The sequence below is a fragment of the Arctopsyche grandis genome, chromosome 6, assembly GCF_051622035.1.
Source record: "Arctopsyche grandis isolate Sample6627 chromosome 6, ASM5162203v2, whole genome shotgun sequence".
Taxonomy (NCBI): Eukaryota; Metazoa; Arthropoda; class Insecta; order Trichoptera; family Hydropsychidae; genus Arctopsyche; species Arctopsyche grandis.
The window spans coordinates 21,517,672-21,535,109 of NC_135360.1; the positions used below are offsets into that span (position 1 = coordinate 21,517,672).

At 31.8% G+C, this 17,438-nt stretch overlaps 1 protein-coding gene across 1 annotated transcript; it reads right to left on the reverse strand.

The window, feature by feature from the left end:
* Positions 1 to 6,108: 6,108 nt before the first annotated feature.
* On the reverse strand, positions 6,109 to 16,911 carry LOC143912648 (uncharacterized). Its single transcript, XM_077431944.1, has 24 exons — positions 16,772 to 16,911; positions 13,985 to 14,156; positions 13,713 to 13,819; positions 13,540 to 13,630; positions 13,198 to 13,386; positions 13,042 to 13,111; positions 12,755 to 12,957; positions 12,439 to 12,548; positions 12,249 to 12,317; positions 11,949 to 12,117; positions 11,691 to 11,870; positions 11,451 to 11,607; positions 10,868 to 10,919; positions 9,853 to 10,024; positions 9,613 to 9,719; positions 9,432 to 9,522; positions 8,380 to 8,568; positions 8,226 to 8,295; positions 7,930 to 8,132; positions 7,734 to 7,843; positions 7,414 to 7,482; positions 7,108 to 7,276; positions 6,636 to 6,815; positions 6,109 to 6,545 (listed from the first exon to the last, which is right to left on the reverse strand). The coding sequence occupies exons 1-24, from the start codon at positions 16,790 to 16,792 to the stop codon at positions 6,385 to 6,387; spliced, it is 3,111 nt and encodes a 1,036-aa protein (XP_077288070.1). The 5' UTR covers positions 16,793 to 16,911; the 3' UTR covers positions 6,109 to 6,384.
* Positions 16,912 to 17,438: the final 527 nt, after the last annotated feature.

Below are 17,438 nucleotides of genomic sequence, written 5' to 3' on the forward strand. Positions count from 1 at the left end.
TGTGACATTGCCGATTTTGCTAATGTAATCCGGCGCCGTATTTCCAATTCGCTGCCGCCGTTGTTAGATATGAGTGACCCCAGATAGACAAAATTATCAACCACATCTATACCGTTTAAAGCTGAGTTGTTGTTTTGCAGCTGTTGGTGACGGTCAATTATCATAATTTTTGTTTTGGGGCGGTTTATCTGGAGGCCAAGCACATTACTCTCTGTCTCAACACGACGGATCAGTTCGGCCATTTCTTCATGATTATTAGCTATGAGCGTTGTGTCATCCGCATACCGAAGATTGGATAGTTTTTTTCCACCAATGGACACTCCACCCTTCCAACCATCCAGTGCTCTACGCATTATATACTCTCCATATATATTAAATAGGTCTGGAGATAATATACACCCTTGCCTTACTCCACGTTGTACTCGAAAATTTGTCGAGTTTAGCGAATTGATTCGAACTACTGCATTGTTATCATTATACAAGTTATGTATTATTTTTACAAGATGCATGGGGACTCCCATGTCCAGTAGAACTTTCCACAGATAGTCCCAGTTCACAAAGTCAAAAGCTTTTTTATAGTCTATAAAACAAAGAACGGCTGGAGTTTGAAACTCCCGACATTTTTCAATGAGTTGACGTATATTCAGTATTTGTTCCCTCGTCCCTTTGCCTTTTACAAACCCTGCTTGTTCGTTCGGTATTTGCCATCCAAGGTAACTGCTCAAACGATCTTTAATTATATACAGCAATACTTTACTAGAGTGCGATATTAAGGCTAAGGTCCTGTAATTCTCGCATTTTTTTGTAGATCCTTTCTTGTGTAAGGGAATGAATATTGAATTGACCCAATCTTTCGGCCATACTCCGTTTACCCAGATCTTGTTGCACATATTACATAGCGCCTTTATCGCAGTTTATTATCTATATATTATTTAAATGGGCGTTGGGGATTGCAGTATTCTCCTCATCGTTTGGAATAAAAGCTATTATTGTTATTATTATTATGTTTCTAAATTTCAAGTCCTAAATTAAATCATTACAATCAATATACTTTAAATTAAGTCAAAATTAATTTCGATTTCTTTTATATGAATAGTTTTAAAACAAATTAAATTGAAAAAATCCATAGTTTTTAAATATAGATCGTATATTTTCAATAGAGGTGTCTAAAAAACGTGCAGCGATTGAGTGGTTAGTTTGGACAAAAACTGTTCCATCTATGTAGCTTTACAGTCTAAAATTATTTTTTCGTGGTGTATTTTTTGCTTTTAAGATTTGCCGGTAAAAGTCCTAATTTACCATTACTATGGCATACTAAACATTAAGCTAAAATTATGTGTATGTGTGTGTGTGTTTTAAGATTTTTCTAAGCAGCTTGTTTTATTATCTATCAATCTAATTTTCGTCAAATTTATAGAAAAGGCAAAATCTAATGAATTGAGTTAAGGTGATTCAGCATTTTATTTTTATTTTGGTAGATTTATCCCCTGAGCTTAATATGTAAGCATATTATATTTTACGCTGTCTTCATATGGGAAAAGTTTGATTTCTTACAATAACGACAACATTCAAAAGACATTCGGAAGACGTGCGTAGCTCTTTATACATATGTACGTCTATTATTGAACTAATAGTAGCCTGTGTGCACATATTTTTTTACACGGTAAAATATCGGCCGATCATATGAACGAATTGATATGCCGCGTCTCTTTCCACGATATACAATTCCAAGGGGATAAATAGAGACGGAGTATGGTGCTAACAGCGAGTACTTCGTACACACGCACGCACGCATTAGACAATTTTTATATAAGGTATATAGTCCTTGTTTTTTAGATACAACCTTCAATTACTGTGCAAATACATATCCAATTGTGTATCGCAACAAACGTGTAGCCGATCAATGTCGTCGATTTGCATGTTGATTCACAATGTGCATTCCCAGTTGCAGTCGACGGATCGATAGCGTCAACAGTTCATATGTAATTGCATTGAATACAGAATCAACCAATAGACATTCTGAGGAACAGACCGCAATGATAATAATGCATGTAATGCATACTATTATTTTGATGGTGGGGAAAATTGACGGGAAAATTCAACACGCGGCTTTTTCGCGAGCGGAAAACTGACCGAGCGGAGCTTTCAACGATGTAGCCGATGAAATCCGTGGGGTCATAATAAATCAATGATACTCGCAGGCCCAAACGAAATCTTCGAGCTAAGCTTCCTGGGAGAGAGGGCTTTCTACGTGGAACGAGCCAAAAATAAGCTAGATAATACGCTTATGATTATCCCCCACTCCAGCCTCCGTCTTCCAGGCCTTGAGTCTTTCCCCGCTTCTGATTTATTTCCTGGAGCGAATACTTTTTAGGCAATTATCTCCTCCCTGGGGATATCGTTAGGGGAAACATCCGAGCGTGACCCTCTCCCCGAAAGAACAACGTCTAAAGACTCTCTAATGCCCGTTTGCGTTCGGGCAATTATTTAAAATATTCAGGGAAATCAACGACAAAGAACTCAAAGTCAAAGACATTTTTTTTCTTTGGAATCTTAAGCTAAAATTTAAAGCTACTTTTTTCTCGTCCCCGAACTCAAATAACAATATTCTTCAACTGATCATGAACTACATATGTATGTTCCTTTTTCACAGACGTATCATATAATAAAATATTATTCTGTTTCTTTTGAAAGATGAACAATTGATAGCGAAAAAATAAACTGTTATAACTGTTAAACTGTTTATCCTGTGAGTTGTGAAGTGGCGGCAGACAGACAAGTTTGGATAGCTAGCTGTCATCACTTCGATATGACACAAGATTCCAAATTTTTGAGTTCCTTCAATATTAAACTCCTATAGCTTCATTTCAGATTCATTAACTTTATTAACTTCAATGTTAGCCAACCCCCGTATGTTGGTAAGATATCAAAGCGATCTGAAGAGTGGGAGTGGTTCAAAATCAAATTATATTTTTTTGATGGGCAGGAAATTTACTGAATAAACAGAGTGGAGCTTATTAGATTGTAAAAAATTAACAAAGATGAAAAATTTTTGAATGAAGAATCAGAAAAATCTAAATAGTGATAACCAATTTAATCTATGTATATCTACGTGTGCGTGGTTCAAAATCGGATAACAATTTTTTGACGGGCAGGAACTGAATAAACAGAATGAAGTTTATAAAAAGCTTGTAAACATTCAGTAAATAATTTTTTTTTATCAGTAAATAAATCGTTTTTGATCAGTATTTTATTTAAATAAAATTATTATTTTATTTAAGATTAAAATTGTCATTTGTGAAATTTTGAAATAATTCATTAACAATTTGCTATTTAATAATAAATAATAAATAAAATAAATACTGATCAAACAGGATTTTCAATCGTGAAATTATAATTTTGTACAGTTGGATGATAGCGTGTCGCCCCGCTAATGTCCATTCGCACTCTCCTCATGATCCATACACCATAAAAATGTTGTAAATGATATGAGCTATCAACCCCTTAAGGCTTTGCAATTAGCTACCAAACATCCTGTATATGTACATAAATACAAACTTTCAAAAAAAATGACCCTTTTCAATAAAAATCTTTTGGTAGATTTTGACTTCTCCATGATCCAATTCTCTTTTTCCTAAAATCGATTGAAGTTTAAAATTTTTAATTGCTATGATATTGAAAGTTCAACTGATATATGTGCAAATTTATATAGTAACTGTCTTATTATGTAATGTCAGCGGCACTGACAGTTTTAGCACGATGAGTTTTATTTTTCAATTACGACTTTCTTAACGGTCGGCGTGGATATCTCGGAAGCGAAAGAATAAAAAGAAAAACGAGAACATAATAATAAAAAAAAAAGATAATAATCATTAAGATCCGACAGAATGAGCTTCAATATTTAGACTCGTTATCAAAGGAGAAATTGAACATCCCGAGGATATGATCGCGGGACGACCGAGAGCGCAATATCGCGTCAAAAATGTCTCTCGCCCATAAAATAAACGAAACCGCAATAAACGAAATCGCCTCGGGGCCTCGGAAAGCTCAAAAGCTGATATTCCAACCGAAGCCAAAACATGTATACATATACATACATATATATACATATATATTTTCGCGGAAAAAAAGAAGGTCGAAGCTTTCGAGCAGTGACGGCAAACCTTTTTTCGCCGGAAGCCAAATAATTTACGAGCGTTCACGTTCCATTTAACACGACATTCGCCTCTGGGATAGATAAGTCTGGGTCGAAACGAGTCAGCTACTTAACAACTGCCTGGTAGTTGGCCTCGTCAGCTAACGACCATCAATCATACAGTACGCCTGTATTGCTATCAGCACGGAAACATCACCTGAGAAACCAAACTCTACTAATTTACTTAGACTGGCTGCTGGAGGTAAAACGCCAAAGATCACATCTGACTAAATCATAAAAGCTTTCATGTTACCTTCACGAGATACATTTGTATGTACATAAAAACTACATACACATACATACGTACATAACATTGATATCTTATTATTTTTCAATTAATCATGCACATTCGCCTTACAGATTGCTCCAAAGCGGCGAATGTGCTAAACAGATTAAGAATCGATACATCATATAATACATATATTATTAAATACATAATTAAACATACAAAAAAAATCGAAACAACATCTGACATCTACATATGGTCAGACATTATTATTTTTTTTTTTTAAATGCTTTTTATTATTACGAAATTATGTTCACAATACATCTTATGTCTATTTTAATAGCTACTGATCTACTGATCATTTTCTATTTTACAATTTAATTTAATTTGGTTAGTAATCATAGTATTATATTATTCTAATTCTAATGTTAATCTACAACATAATAGGAAAAAGAGCCGGATACCTGCTGAAGTCGGTACATGCTGACTAGGTATGAACAGACCTTTAATCCGCAGTCTAGTAATGAATGTAATGTTGAGGGGTGGTGTGCAGGCAGTGGTACACATGTGTGTTCACTATAATGGGTTTGCGGAACTGAGGACACCGGCTGACAGTTGAGTAGAGTTGAGTTGCGGCTGTGCCGCTAACTGGTTGGCATGGCTGGCTGGATGCGTATGTGCATCGTGTATATTTTTATATTGTACAATAAACGTATACGGGTGAATAAAGATCGCCTTTAATTTCTCTCTCCTGCAATCCTCCCTATATCCGAACCCTACATTAGTATTTCACAACTGTTAGCATATAATGCTTTGAACAAATTGGTCACGGATTTAAATCCCACTGCTGGCCAGACCTTGGATTTGTGACTCCAGGTCGATCGTTTCCTATCAGAGTTCGCCAATTTTTCTGATTTTATTTAAAATGGTTCCAACAAATTGACAACCTTACCCATTTTCCCGCAAGTCTCAAGTTTTTAGCAATCTCAGATTTCGCTGAATTGTATAAAATGCTGCAAATTTACAAATTTAACCATAAATATCTCTGTGGATGTTTATTGATATGTATTTACTTTGTATAATAATACTTGTATCAAATGTACAATATTTCTGGCCAGAAAGGCGCATTGGGGTTACCTGTTAGGCCTTCCTGGTATAAATAAAAAATAAATTAAATAAATAAATAAAAAATATATTACGAAAAAAAAATTGCTATGGGCCAATTTTCATTTACTTTTAACATACCTCCTATACGTTTCACTTACGATTACAATTCAGGAAAAAGTTTGCCTCTTATCTGATCGTTTTCATACTTTGCCATTTTGGTCATCAATATGAGCAATATAGTAAATGGATCCTCCGCCATAACGATAGAGATAAAATATCGTTTAAGAAGCTTTTCAAGTCGGAACATTTTTAATCTCGGTGACAGTTGGTAGTAATTAATTTTATACATAGATGGCGGTAGTAAAAAAAATTATTGGTGTTTTTATTCAAAATAATAATTTTATATACAAATTATAGAAGAGGTATGTTTTTAAAAAACTTTTTTATATGATAATATTTATATGTAATATTTATTAAAATGAAATTCCCATCAATGTTATCAAAGGATATATGTATATACATATGTATGTATGTACATATATGTATATATGTATGTAATATTATATTATAATATGTAAGTAAAAACACAATTTTTTTTTATTATTTAACAAGTACATACATTTTTCAGTTTTTTCCCAGTCTATGCCTTAAACATTAACAATAAAATAAAATAATATTACAAAAACTAATAAGAAAAATAATGTGTAAAATGGATAACGATCACTAAATCAGTAGCTATTAAATAGACTTAAGATGTGTAATGAATATAATTTATGAAAAATAAAAAGATTTTTAAAATCATACATACATACATAAATAATTCAAATTATTAAACAAAACATACACTAAAAATGTTTTACTGCCTTTTTTCTAACAATATTTGAATTCCATTTTCCATTTTTAAAACCAAATCAAGCACGGGAGTCATTTCCTCAGGTTTATGTATTGATGTCAATTTATATTTTCTTATAACTGTCGCAATTACCACTTTTTCTTCTAGTAGGGCAAACTTTTGACCTACAATGAATATATTATTATAAATTTCGGTTGCACTTTTTAAAACATGAACATACAATAAGCTATCATAAGAAGATCGTTCATATATACCAATGCAATTTCTTGGTCCAGCAGAAAAAGGCAAATAAGCATACGGATGTCTACCTTTTACATTTTCAGGAAGAAATCTATCTGGATCATACTTCTCAGGGTCTGGAAAATAACGTTCGTCACGATGCAAATAATAAAAATATATTGTCACTGCTGCGCCAGCTGGTACATTATATTTTCCTGAAAAGATCAAAATCAAACTAATACAGTCAATGTTAAAAATCTGATTGTTACTATTAATAAAAACCGGTTTATGTACATAATTATTATTTTTAAACCAAACCAAACCTAATATAATCACTTCGGAATGACGGGACGGGGGGGAGTCTTCAAAAGACTTTAAAAAAACTAAATCAACCTAAATTTACTTCCACCTCCCTAATCTGATTAATCACATCAACCAGTTATTATTAATATAAACGAAATATAATATATAGATACAATAACATGAATATATCATTCAACTGAATACCAAAATTGATATCTTCTTCTATATTTCGACCAATCATCGGCACTGGAGGATACAATCTCATGCCTTCCTTTGTTACCATTTCTAAGTATTTCATGTCAGTGACATCTTTTATTGTTATAGGACGATCATTATCTCCCATGACACTTTTAATTTCGTTTGCTAGTCGTTCCTAAAAAATATGTGTAATTCACTATTTCAAAAATAAAACTGTTAAATTATCATAATACATCTCAACCAGCATAAAAATGAGAATTTATTTTAAAACATACTATTTAAATAGTGAAGTTTTCTAAAAATATGTAATACCTGTTGTACCGGATGAAGACCAAGTAGATATAGGCACATGCTTATTCCTGTTGCAGTTGTGTCATGTCCCTGAAAATTAAGTTAATGTTGCTATTGCTAACCCACAACCCTCATATGAAGGGCACAGAGCAAGATAGTGTCAACCATCATTTTGGTCCAAATTTTCCTGAATATTCCATCTATGTAAATTAATCATTTTACATAGGATGGCATATTCAGGAAAATTTGGACCAAAATGATGGTTGATACTATCTTGCTCCGAGCCCTTCATGTGTAGTATTTTGTTTTATCTTTATTTAAAAATAAAAATTATTTTCAACCTCAAACATAAACGTATCAACTTCTTCTCTAATTGCATCTTCACTAATATCAGCACCGCTCTCTGCTGCGTTCAACAATAAATCTAAAAACGCTGTTTTATTTTTCATACCTACAATTACAAAGATTTGAAGAACAATTTTAATTTAGTTTTCTATTACATGAAAGTTCATTTTTAAAAGTCATGATCAGAGCTACCTATTTCTTTATCTTGTTCCGAACGTTTCTCAATAACAGCAGATTTACTTCTAGATACTTTTCTCTCTTGAATTATTTTTTTCGAATAACTATGCAGCACATTCAAAAGTTCAAAATATTTCTTACCGCTATTTATTAGCTTAAATATTAAATCTGAATATAACCATATTCGTCGACTTCGGTAAGATATTAATTGAGAAATGCTGAAATAATAAAATAATTCCGACATCATATATTTGCATCAATTGTTTTGAAAACAAAAAAGCTTTTTTTTTAATTTATTTAACTTGTATTACCTATAGACTGATTTTACATAATCAGATTGTTCATCATTTTGAGCATTGATATTGGTACCCATAGCTGTTTCTGTTGATGCAATTTTTTTCCACTGTTATTTTGCCCTTATTCTTGTTAAATAGTTTAAACATAGGTATATTTAATGTTATTTACCGCATATGACATCTAATGTGGCACGTGTAATGAACGGGTACAGATCGAACGATTTCCCAGTGTCACTCTTACTATGCAATCTTTCAACTAATATGTTTGCTTTAGCAACAAATATTTCATGAAAATGCTCTAGCATCTTATAATGAAAAGTGGGGGTTATAAGTTTTCTGTGTTTGTGCCATTTTGCACCTAAAAATATTTTTTAAATATAACATTGTGATATTCACGTACAAGTACTCATATCGATGGCTTGGAGCACAGGTATTGTTTGTCCAATTTTGGGCGTATGTCGAATTTTAAGTTTGTAGATGCTGGAAAGATTCAGGTTTTTCCTTTCAAGGTAATTCATGTTTACCACGTGGACATACAATATATGTGCACCAAGTCATCGATATATTAAGCATGGTAATCGGATCAAACAGAATATGATGAAACAGAACAGTGACAAAACAGAACAATGACAATTTGGAACAAATAAAAAATAAAACTTTTTTTTTTCGTACCGAAATGTGTACAATTAGCTGCCATATTTTCGAACGTGAATAACTGCATTGAAGTCCTAAATGATATCTTCACAACCTACATCGAAGGAATTGCAGGAAGATCCTCTCTCTTTCCAATTAGAATGCTTTTCAATTAGCTGCTGATTCATTTCATTGTAGTCACCCAAGCATTTGGAACCTAATATACGGTTTAAGACAAAATTTTTACGCCGAATGGCCGATATTTAGTGATTATACTATATATGTATATTAAAGTAATATGATTTAAAATAACTTCAATACGAAAAATGCAAATTTGCATTTTTGGATAAAACTCAAGGAACAGTTCATTCTTTATTATGTTCTATTAATAAGATTTTATCTTCGTAATTGGTAATCTTTTTGCTTATTCTGAATAATCATTCTTCTGTTTAGTCACTGTTCTGATTGGACATGTTCTGTTTATTAATAGAACCGTTCAGCATACAAATTTAATGTTATATATTTTATGTTCAAAAAAAATTTCTACTTAAAATTTTGCATATAACATAATAAAAAAGCAAATGTCACCTGATGATGTTAACAGTCCATCTCCTAACCATTTCATTACAAATTTATACCACATTGACTTTTTCAAATTTTTTGTTGAATTCAATAATTGCTGCAAATAAGAAATTATGTATGTAATATACAGAAAAATTCAATATGTCGAAAATACTTATTCTTTACATTATTACATGAATATTATTACCTCTATATCTTCAGCATTTTTAATAATAACCATGGCTTTCGATCCAAGCCAAAGACGATAAACTGGACCAAGTGTTTTAAATCTGTTTCCTACTATACTGACGACATCTAAAACAAATTAAAATCCAATCCAATTATTCTCAAAACTACATTTAATCATACATATTTTACAACAGTCAAATGCATCATAAAAATCATTATATCTTATTAAACACTGACGTTCAATAATTGAATATCATACTTTTTCTATTTGCAGCAACATTAAGTGCATTTCCAATGATGGGAAGAGCTAACGGACCCGGAATCAATTCGATTTTGGCTGCCCAAATCCGCCATTTTATGTATTTTATGACCAAATAAACCACTCCCGTGGCAATTACAAATGTCAAAAGATAATCTTTCAATTTCCATTGCTGCAATTATAAAAGTAAATATAAAAAAAATATATACATTACATTTTTGTTTTGTTGAATTATCGTATAAATGAATATAAATATGTTAAAACATGCAAATCCCCCGAACTACATATTAGCTAACTATGTATTCCAAATAAAACTACAGAGCCGGAATTCAGCAATAAAAAAATAGTTGCGGCACTATTGCTCAAGGTTCGGTGATTATTACATTTATAGATTATAAAAGGTCACTAATATCTCTATAACGGAACATCTGGCAGCCGAAAAGTCCATCATACTAACAATAACTATCATACTAACGAGAACTCGAGTGCCAAATATTCCATATTCGCGATTTTCATGGCAAAAATTGTCTTTAGGGCTATCGTGGTGTGACTAATAATCCAATTACCCTTGCTCAATATCTTTACATTTGAGTATTTTTTAACCCAGTACTAGAAAAAATGTATATTCCCTAGTCTCGTAGAACTGAAAATATGTATTCTTCTGACCTAATTCTAATGTTTATTACACATGAATATTTTTAGGATTAAAATACTTTCCCCTCGCGATCCATCACCTTGACATGTTGGAGTGGCTTAGCTATCAAGAATGTATCAAAGAAGGACCTTGTATGTGAAGGTCAATGACTCAAATAACAATAATAAGCGAAATAACAAAGTAATACAGAAGTTGACATTGCCATAGCCCATTCCCAACTTGATTTTGGGGCAATACAGAAAGCTGACGATATCTTGACACCGACATGACAGTGTGAAGATATCATCACGTCAATCGTCAATCGCTCCGAAACGAATTGAGTTAACGAGTGATACAATTTTTATCTTATGTATATATTACGTGGATTTCATCTCGCTCCATTGCCCCTGAGACGATTATGTAATTAATGCGTCACTTTAATCAATATAGCAAATGTGTTTATCACTCTTCGATGCAATTACAGACACAACCTACACAACAAGAAGTGAGCAGCAGACTGGCGCTAAATGGTCTTCAAAATACAACTTGTCCATTAAATAATATAGTAAAGATAATTACCGTTGCCATGTGAATTAATTTTTATTGACGTTTATAATAGTTAATAAATTAATATAAGAAATATTTCAACATAATTATGTACATAAAAGTATTATGTATGTATGTATGTACATAACCGCCATTGCTACGTGTACTTATAAACGTATATTATTTATTACCTAGATAACGAGATTTTGAACTGCACATTTAAAAAAATTAAAGATTGAAAGTAGTTCTTTGGAAATAAAAAAAAAGTTTGACTCATATATTCTCACACAAAATAAGTGTCCCATAAAAAATAAAACATCCAGTTACTTGTTAGTAGGTATTGTTAATATATATGTAGAAGTAGAATAACACAACATTTTTAAGTACAATACATTTTTGTTAAAAAATATTTTATTACTTCCGTTTTTCTAACAATATTTGAATTCCATTTTCCAGTTTTAAAACCAAATCAAACAAGGGAATTATTTCATCTGGTTTATGTATTGATGTCAGTTTATATTTTCTTAAAAATGTAGCTATTATTACTTTTTCTTCTAATAACGCAAACTTTTGACCTATAAATATAATAAAATCAACATGATAATTCAGCATGACCTTTTAATATATAAATCATACGAAAATATTTCTTTATAATTACCAATGCAATTTCTTGGACCTGCAGAAAAGGGCAAATAAGCATATGGATGTCTACCTTTCACATTCTCAGGAAGAAATCTATCCGGATCAAACTTTTCCGGGTCTGGAAAATAGCGTTCATCACGATGTAAATAATAAAAAAATAATGTCACTGCTGTTCCAGCTGGCACATTATATTTTCCTGTAAATATACAAAACCAAATTATATTCACAAACTATAATACATACAATAATTTAAATATATTTTTCAATTGCATACCAAATTTGACATCTTCCTCTAAATTCCGACCAACTAATGGCACTGGAGGATACAATCTCATAGCTTCCTTTATTACCATTTCTAAATATTTCATATCAGTGACATCTTTTATTGTTATAGGACGCTCATTATCTCCCATAATACCTTTAATTTCATTTGCTACTCGATCCTAAAAAATATGTACAATTCACTATGAACCACTATTTTAAAATGATATATAAATAGCTGTTAAAGAAACAAAATAGGGATTTTTTTAAGTTTACTATTGAAATTGTGAATTTTTCTAAAAATATATAATACCTGTTGTTCAGAATGAAGACCAAGTAGATAGAGGCACACACTGATTCCTGTTGCAGTTGTATCATGTCCCTTTAAAATTACATTATTTACATATATTTCATAAATAAATTACATATATTCCACAAATATTAACATAGTATTTTATCTCATATATAAATAATAGAAATTAAAAACAGCCATTGTATTCAACCTCAAACATAAATGTGTCAACTTCTTCTCTTATCGCATTTTCACTTATATTGGCACCGTCGTCTACTGCTTTAAGCAATAAATCTAAAAACGCTGTTTTATTCTCCATACCTACAATTATAAAGATTTAATAAACAAGTCGAATTCAGTTAATAGTCAATAGTGTCTCAACCAGGGGAGAGGGGTGCAAGAATGTATTTGCACCCTTTTTGAAATCTTTTGATTTAATATTCTGTTATTTTTGCAACAGTATCCTATTTTTTAAATCCTGCTTGCAACAACAATGTTCCAAAATTTAGATTTTTATGCATGTGTACCTATTTCTTCATCTTGTTGCTGACGTCTTTTAATAGGAGCAGATTTACTTCTAGATATTTTTCTGTCTTGAATTATTTTCCTCGAATAATTGTGCAACACATTCAAAAGTTCAAAATATGTCTTACCGCTACTTATTAGTTTAAATATTGCATCCGCATATAGCCATAATCGTCGGCTTCGGTAAGTTATTAATTGAGAAATGCTAAAATAATAAAATAATTCCGACATTGCATTCTTAATTGCTTAAATACAAAAGCATTTTTTTTATTTATTTAAATTGTATTACCTATATACCGATTTTACATATTCAGATTGTTCTTCGTTTTGTGCATTGACATTGGTACCCATGGCTGTCTCTGTTGATATAATTTTATTTTCTTATGTTCGTTTATCCTTATTCTTATTAAATAGTTTAAACATAGGTATATTTTATATCAATTACCACATATGACGTCTAATGTGGCTCGCGCAATGAACAGGGAAAAATCAAAAGATTCTGAAGTGTCACTCTTGCTATCCAATCTTTCAACAAATATGTTTGCTTTAGCAACAAATATTTCGTGAAAATTTTCTAACATCTTATAGTGGAAAGTGGGTGTTATGAGTTTTCTGTGTGTGTGCCATTTTGCACCTAAAAATATTTTTTAAATATATGTAACATTGTGATAATTCTAAGTATATACAAGTACTCACATCCTTAATAAAGTTTTTTTAATTTTTCAAAGCAAAGAAATTTATGTAAATATTTAGTTTCGTAAATGTTACAAAAAAAAGCAAATGTCACCTGATGATGTCAACAGTCCATCTCCTAACCATTGAATAATAAATCTATAGAACGTGGACTTTTTTAAATTCTTTGTTGAATTCAATAAGTGCTGCAAATTTAAATAATAGTAATTAGCATACATCCTTATGTATTAAAAAAAAAAATTTAAATTGTAGTCTAAAGGTTATTACCTCCATATCTTCGGCATTTCTAATAGCAACCACAGCTTCGGAACCAAACCAAATACGAAAAATTGGACCATATGTTTTAAATCTGTGTCCTATGTTCTTAGCAACATCTAAAATAAATTAAAACCAATAAAAATCATCCTCGCTATAATAATAAATAATTTTTAAAAATCAAATGCATTTTTTATAATGTGGTATTTTCAACACAGTGGATGAATGTGTATGTACATGTGTATTTTTACGTATTAATTTAAGTCAATAATTGATTATCATACTTTTTCTATTTGCAGCTTTGATGAATGCATTTCCAATGATGGGAAGAGCTAACGGACCCGGAATCAAGTCGATTTGGGATGCCCAAATTCGCCATTTTAAGTATTTTATAACCAAATAAACCACTCCTGTGGCAATTACAATTGTCCACAGATAATCTTTCAACCTCCATTTCTGCAAAATTATTAACAAATACATACTATATTTTAGTTGTAAAATTATAGGCATATAAATCATTAACGAAGACTATGAACAACATTAATATAACTACTAACGAGGAAGTAGCCATTTACATAGCTCAATTTGCTAGCAACACTTTGAGGTCACCGTTACGTGAACTTAAGAATTAAATATACGATATAAAATTATTATTTCATGTTTTCATACAAAAATTATGTTGTTAAAATATACAAATCCAATTCAAAATTTTATCTAACCAAAAAAATTAAAAAAAATTTTTTTTTTTATTATTTTGCCTTCTAGGGCTTCGCTCTCAACGCCCCCCTGAGCCTTTTGCTGTCTATGGCTTCGCCCTCGCGCCCCCTAAGTCTTTGCCCGTTAAAAAATAAATCGAATCGGCCCCTATAAATCGACAAAAAAAATAAATCGAATCATTTGTTCGATGACGGCTGCACCCCATTAGGCTGCGCCCCCTTTGGGAACTTTGAATCCTTTTAATCGAAAAAAATAAATCGAATCATTTGTTCGATGACGGCTGCACATCATGAGGTTGCGCCCCCTGCGGAGACTTTAAATCCTTTGAATCGATAAAAATCGAATCGGCGCCTATGAATCGAAAAAAATAAATCGAATCATTTGTTCGATGACGTCACAGATCTACGAACGAACAACCAACGAACAGCGAATAACGAACAACCAAGGATACATATATGCAAAGTATCTTTCGAAATTATATATTAGATCAGCGTTTCCCAACCTGTGGTACGCGTACCGCTTGGTGGTACACGGTTGATGATTGGTGGTACGCGAAAATAAATCAACAATGGCGGACATTCAGGAATGGATGATTTACAATCATAATAAAAAGAGGTATGTAAAAAAAGAATATTTATATATACCACAATAATTTTGGGTCTACGTGACGAGACAGAATGTTAAACGACAGAAAACGCAAATATCGGACGGCAAAGATCGAAAATCGAAAGATCTTAAGTCAAAAGATCAAAAAAAAAATGGTGCATGGTAAACGGTACATACTCACTTAATTTGCGCGAGCAGGATACAACAGGAACAAGAGGAACATGCTTTTCCTCCCGTATTCTGCGCGCGCACATTAATACGGGAGGAAAAGCCTGTTCCTCTTGTTCCTGTTGTATCCTGCTCGCGCAAATTAAGTGAGTATTTACGTGAGTATGTACCGTTTACCATGCACCATTTTTTTTTTTGATCTTTTGACTTAAGATCTTTCGATTTTCGATCTTTGCCTTCCGATATTTGCGTTTTCTGTCATTTAACATTCTGTCTCGTCACGGAGACCAAATAATTTTATACCCATGCGACGATGTTTCATCGGGCTAATCACTAGTCTAATATGTATATATTTTCGAAAGAGACTTTGTATATATGTAAGTATTGTTGCTTGATAAATTCGAAAACAATACAAAGTTTCTATGATGACAATTCAATTGGTTGAATATTATATTTTTTTCGATTCAAATAATTTTAATAAAAAAAAACAAATGAATTTTTACAATTAGATTCGCCATGTTTAAGCTGTTTATATTACAAATACTGAGCGAAGCCGGATAAAACAACTAGTAAATAAATAACTTGAATTTGACACAACACCTCGAAAACGATCTTTAATGTTGCGGATAAAATTGAAAATATGATTAGAAAATTAGATTTTTGGAAGCTGTGTTTCGAAAATGATCAATCTGAAGTATTTAAAACCTTACATAATTTCTTATCCGAATACAAGATTCGTTCATCTTGGGATATACATACGTGAAAAAATAATTAAATATTTAAGAGAGCTGAAATCGTCTTTTACGCAGTAGGTACTTCCCCAAACCCGAAAGAGCAAACAATTGGTTTTCAAACCCTTTTGATAATGAACATTTTCGGACAGCTACGTCATTATCAACCAAGGAAAAAGAGAACTTGTTTGAACTTTCAAGTGATAGCATTTTAGAATGAAAAAAATTAGTAATTGAATTTGGGTTAAAATTAGTGAAGAATATGGACATCTTGCTGAAAAAGTGCTTAAATTTCCGAACTAGTTGAGGGAGATTATAGATATATAAAATACGAAGGACAAATATAGATATACATAGATTAAATGCAGCTCCAGACTTAAGGGTATATATCGCATTATTTGAATCAAATTTAAAAAAAACTATGTTCCTCATAACAAGCACAAGGATCTCATTTAGTTAATGTTGTAAAGAGATTTAATTAAGAAAAGAAAATATGTATATTTTATCCACTTTGTAATATAATATACATATTTACTTTTTTTACTAAACCATTTATCAGTAATAGAAGTGATTTTTGATGGTCTAATTTTAGCTCAATCTCGAAAATTTATTTAAATTGTGTATGTTCTGTTTTAACTTTCAATATTTTATTTTAATTTTAATATAATGATTATAATTCTATTTTGATATTTGAATTTAATTTTAATATAATAATAATATTTTTTAATTTAATTTTTATTTCAATATTTTGTACGCTACTGATTTTAAAAGTTGGTCTGTGGGCCGTTCGTTGGCTTGGTGCGTATGCAGCATTAAAAGATACATAATAGAAATTCAATCTAGTATTACGTCGATTTCATCTTGCTCCATGTTAACTCGTGTGCTTAATTCGAAACGTCACTTTAATTAATATAGCTACTGTGTGTATCACTCTGCTTTGCAGTTACATTTATAGACACGACCTGCACATCTGGTGCTAAAATCAGACTGACGCTAAATGATTTACTATAAATTCGTCGAATTCGATTCGCCGAATGCGATTAGGTCGAATGGCAAGATACCGAACCACGAGAATACCGAATTTCATATTTTCCTAATTTCAGCATGCCTAAGACAAATCGGAAAAAAACGTTTATTGGCGTGTTCATCATACCTCCAGATTCACACCAAAGAATTTTTTTATAAATCTTTGTTATTTAAAAGCTCAATTTTTAACAATAACTATAGACCGGAAGATTCTTTGACCTGTAAGACAGGGAAGGTATGTTGACCGTATCCCGGTCTAACGAAACACGTGTTGTGTAGTTTGAAAGAGGATCGTTTATTTTTGTTCAATTGGTACAATGGTTATTGTATGTACGAAGAGATTTCTTCGGAGAAGTGATCTGTATGAACTCCAGAGGCTCACTCTGCCGGTGGAGGTTGCTGCGTTGCTTTATAAACGTTTTGGGTTGAAGTGTGTCGTGTGCACATCTTTTGTTCTTGGTACTCGCGCTGCCCTAGTTATGCTGCGAGC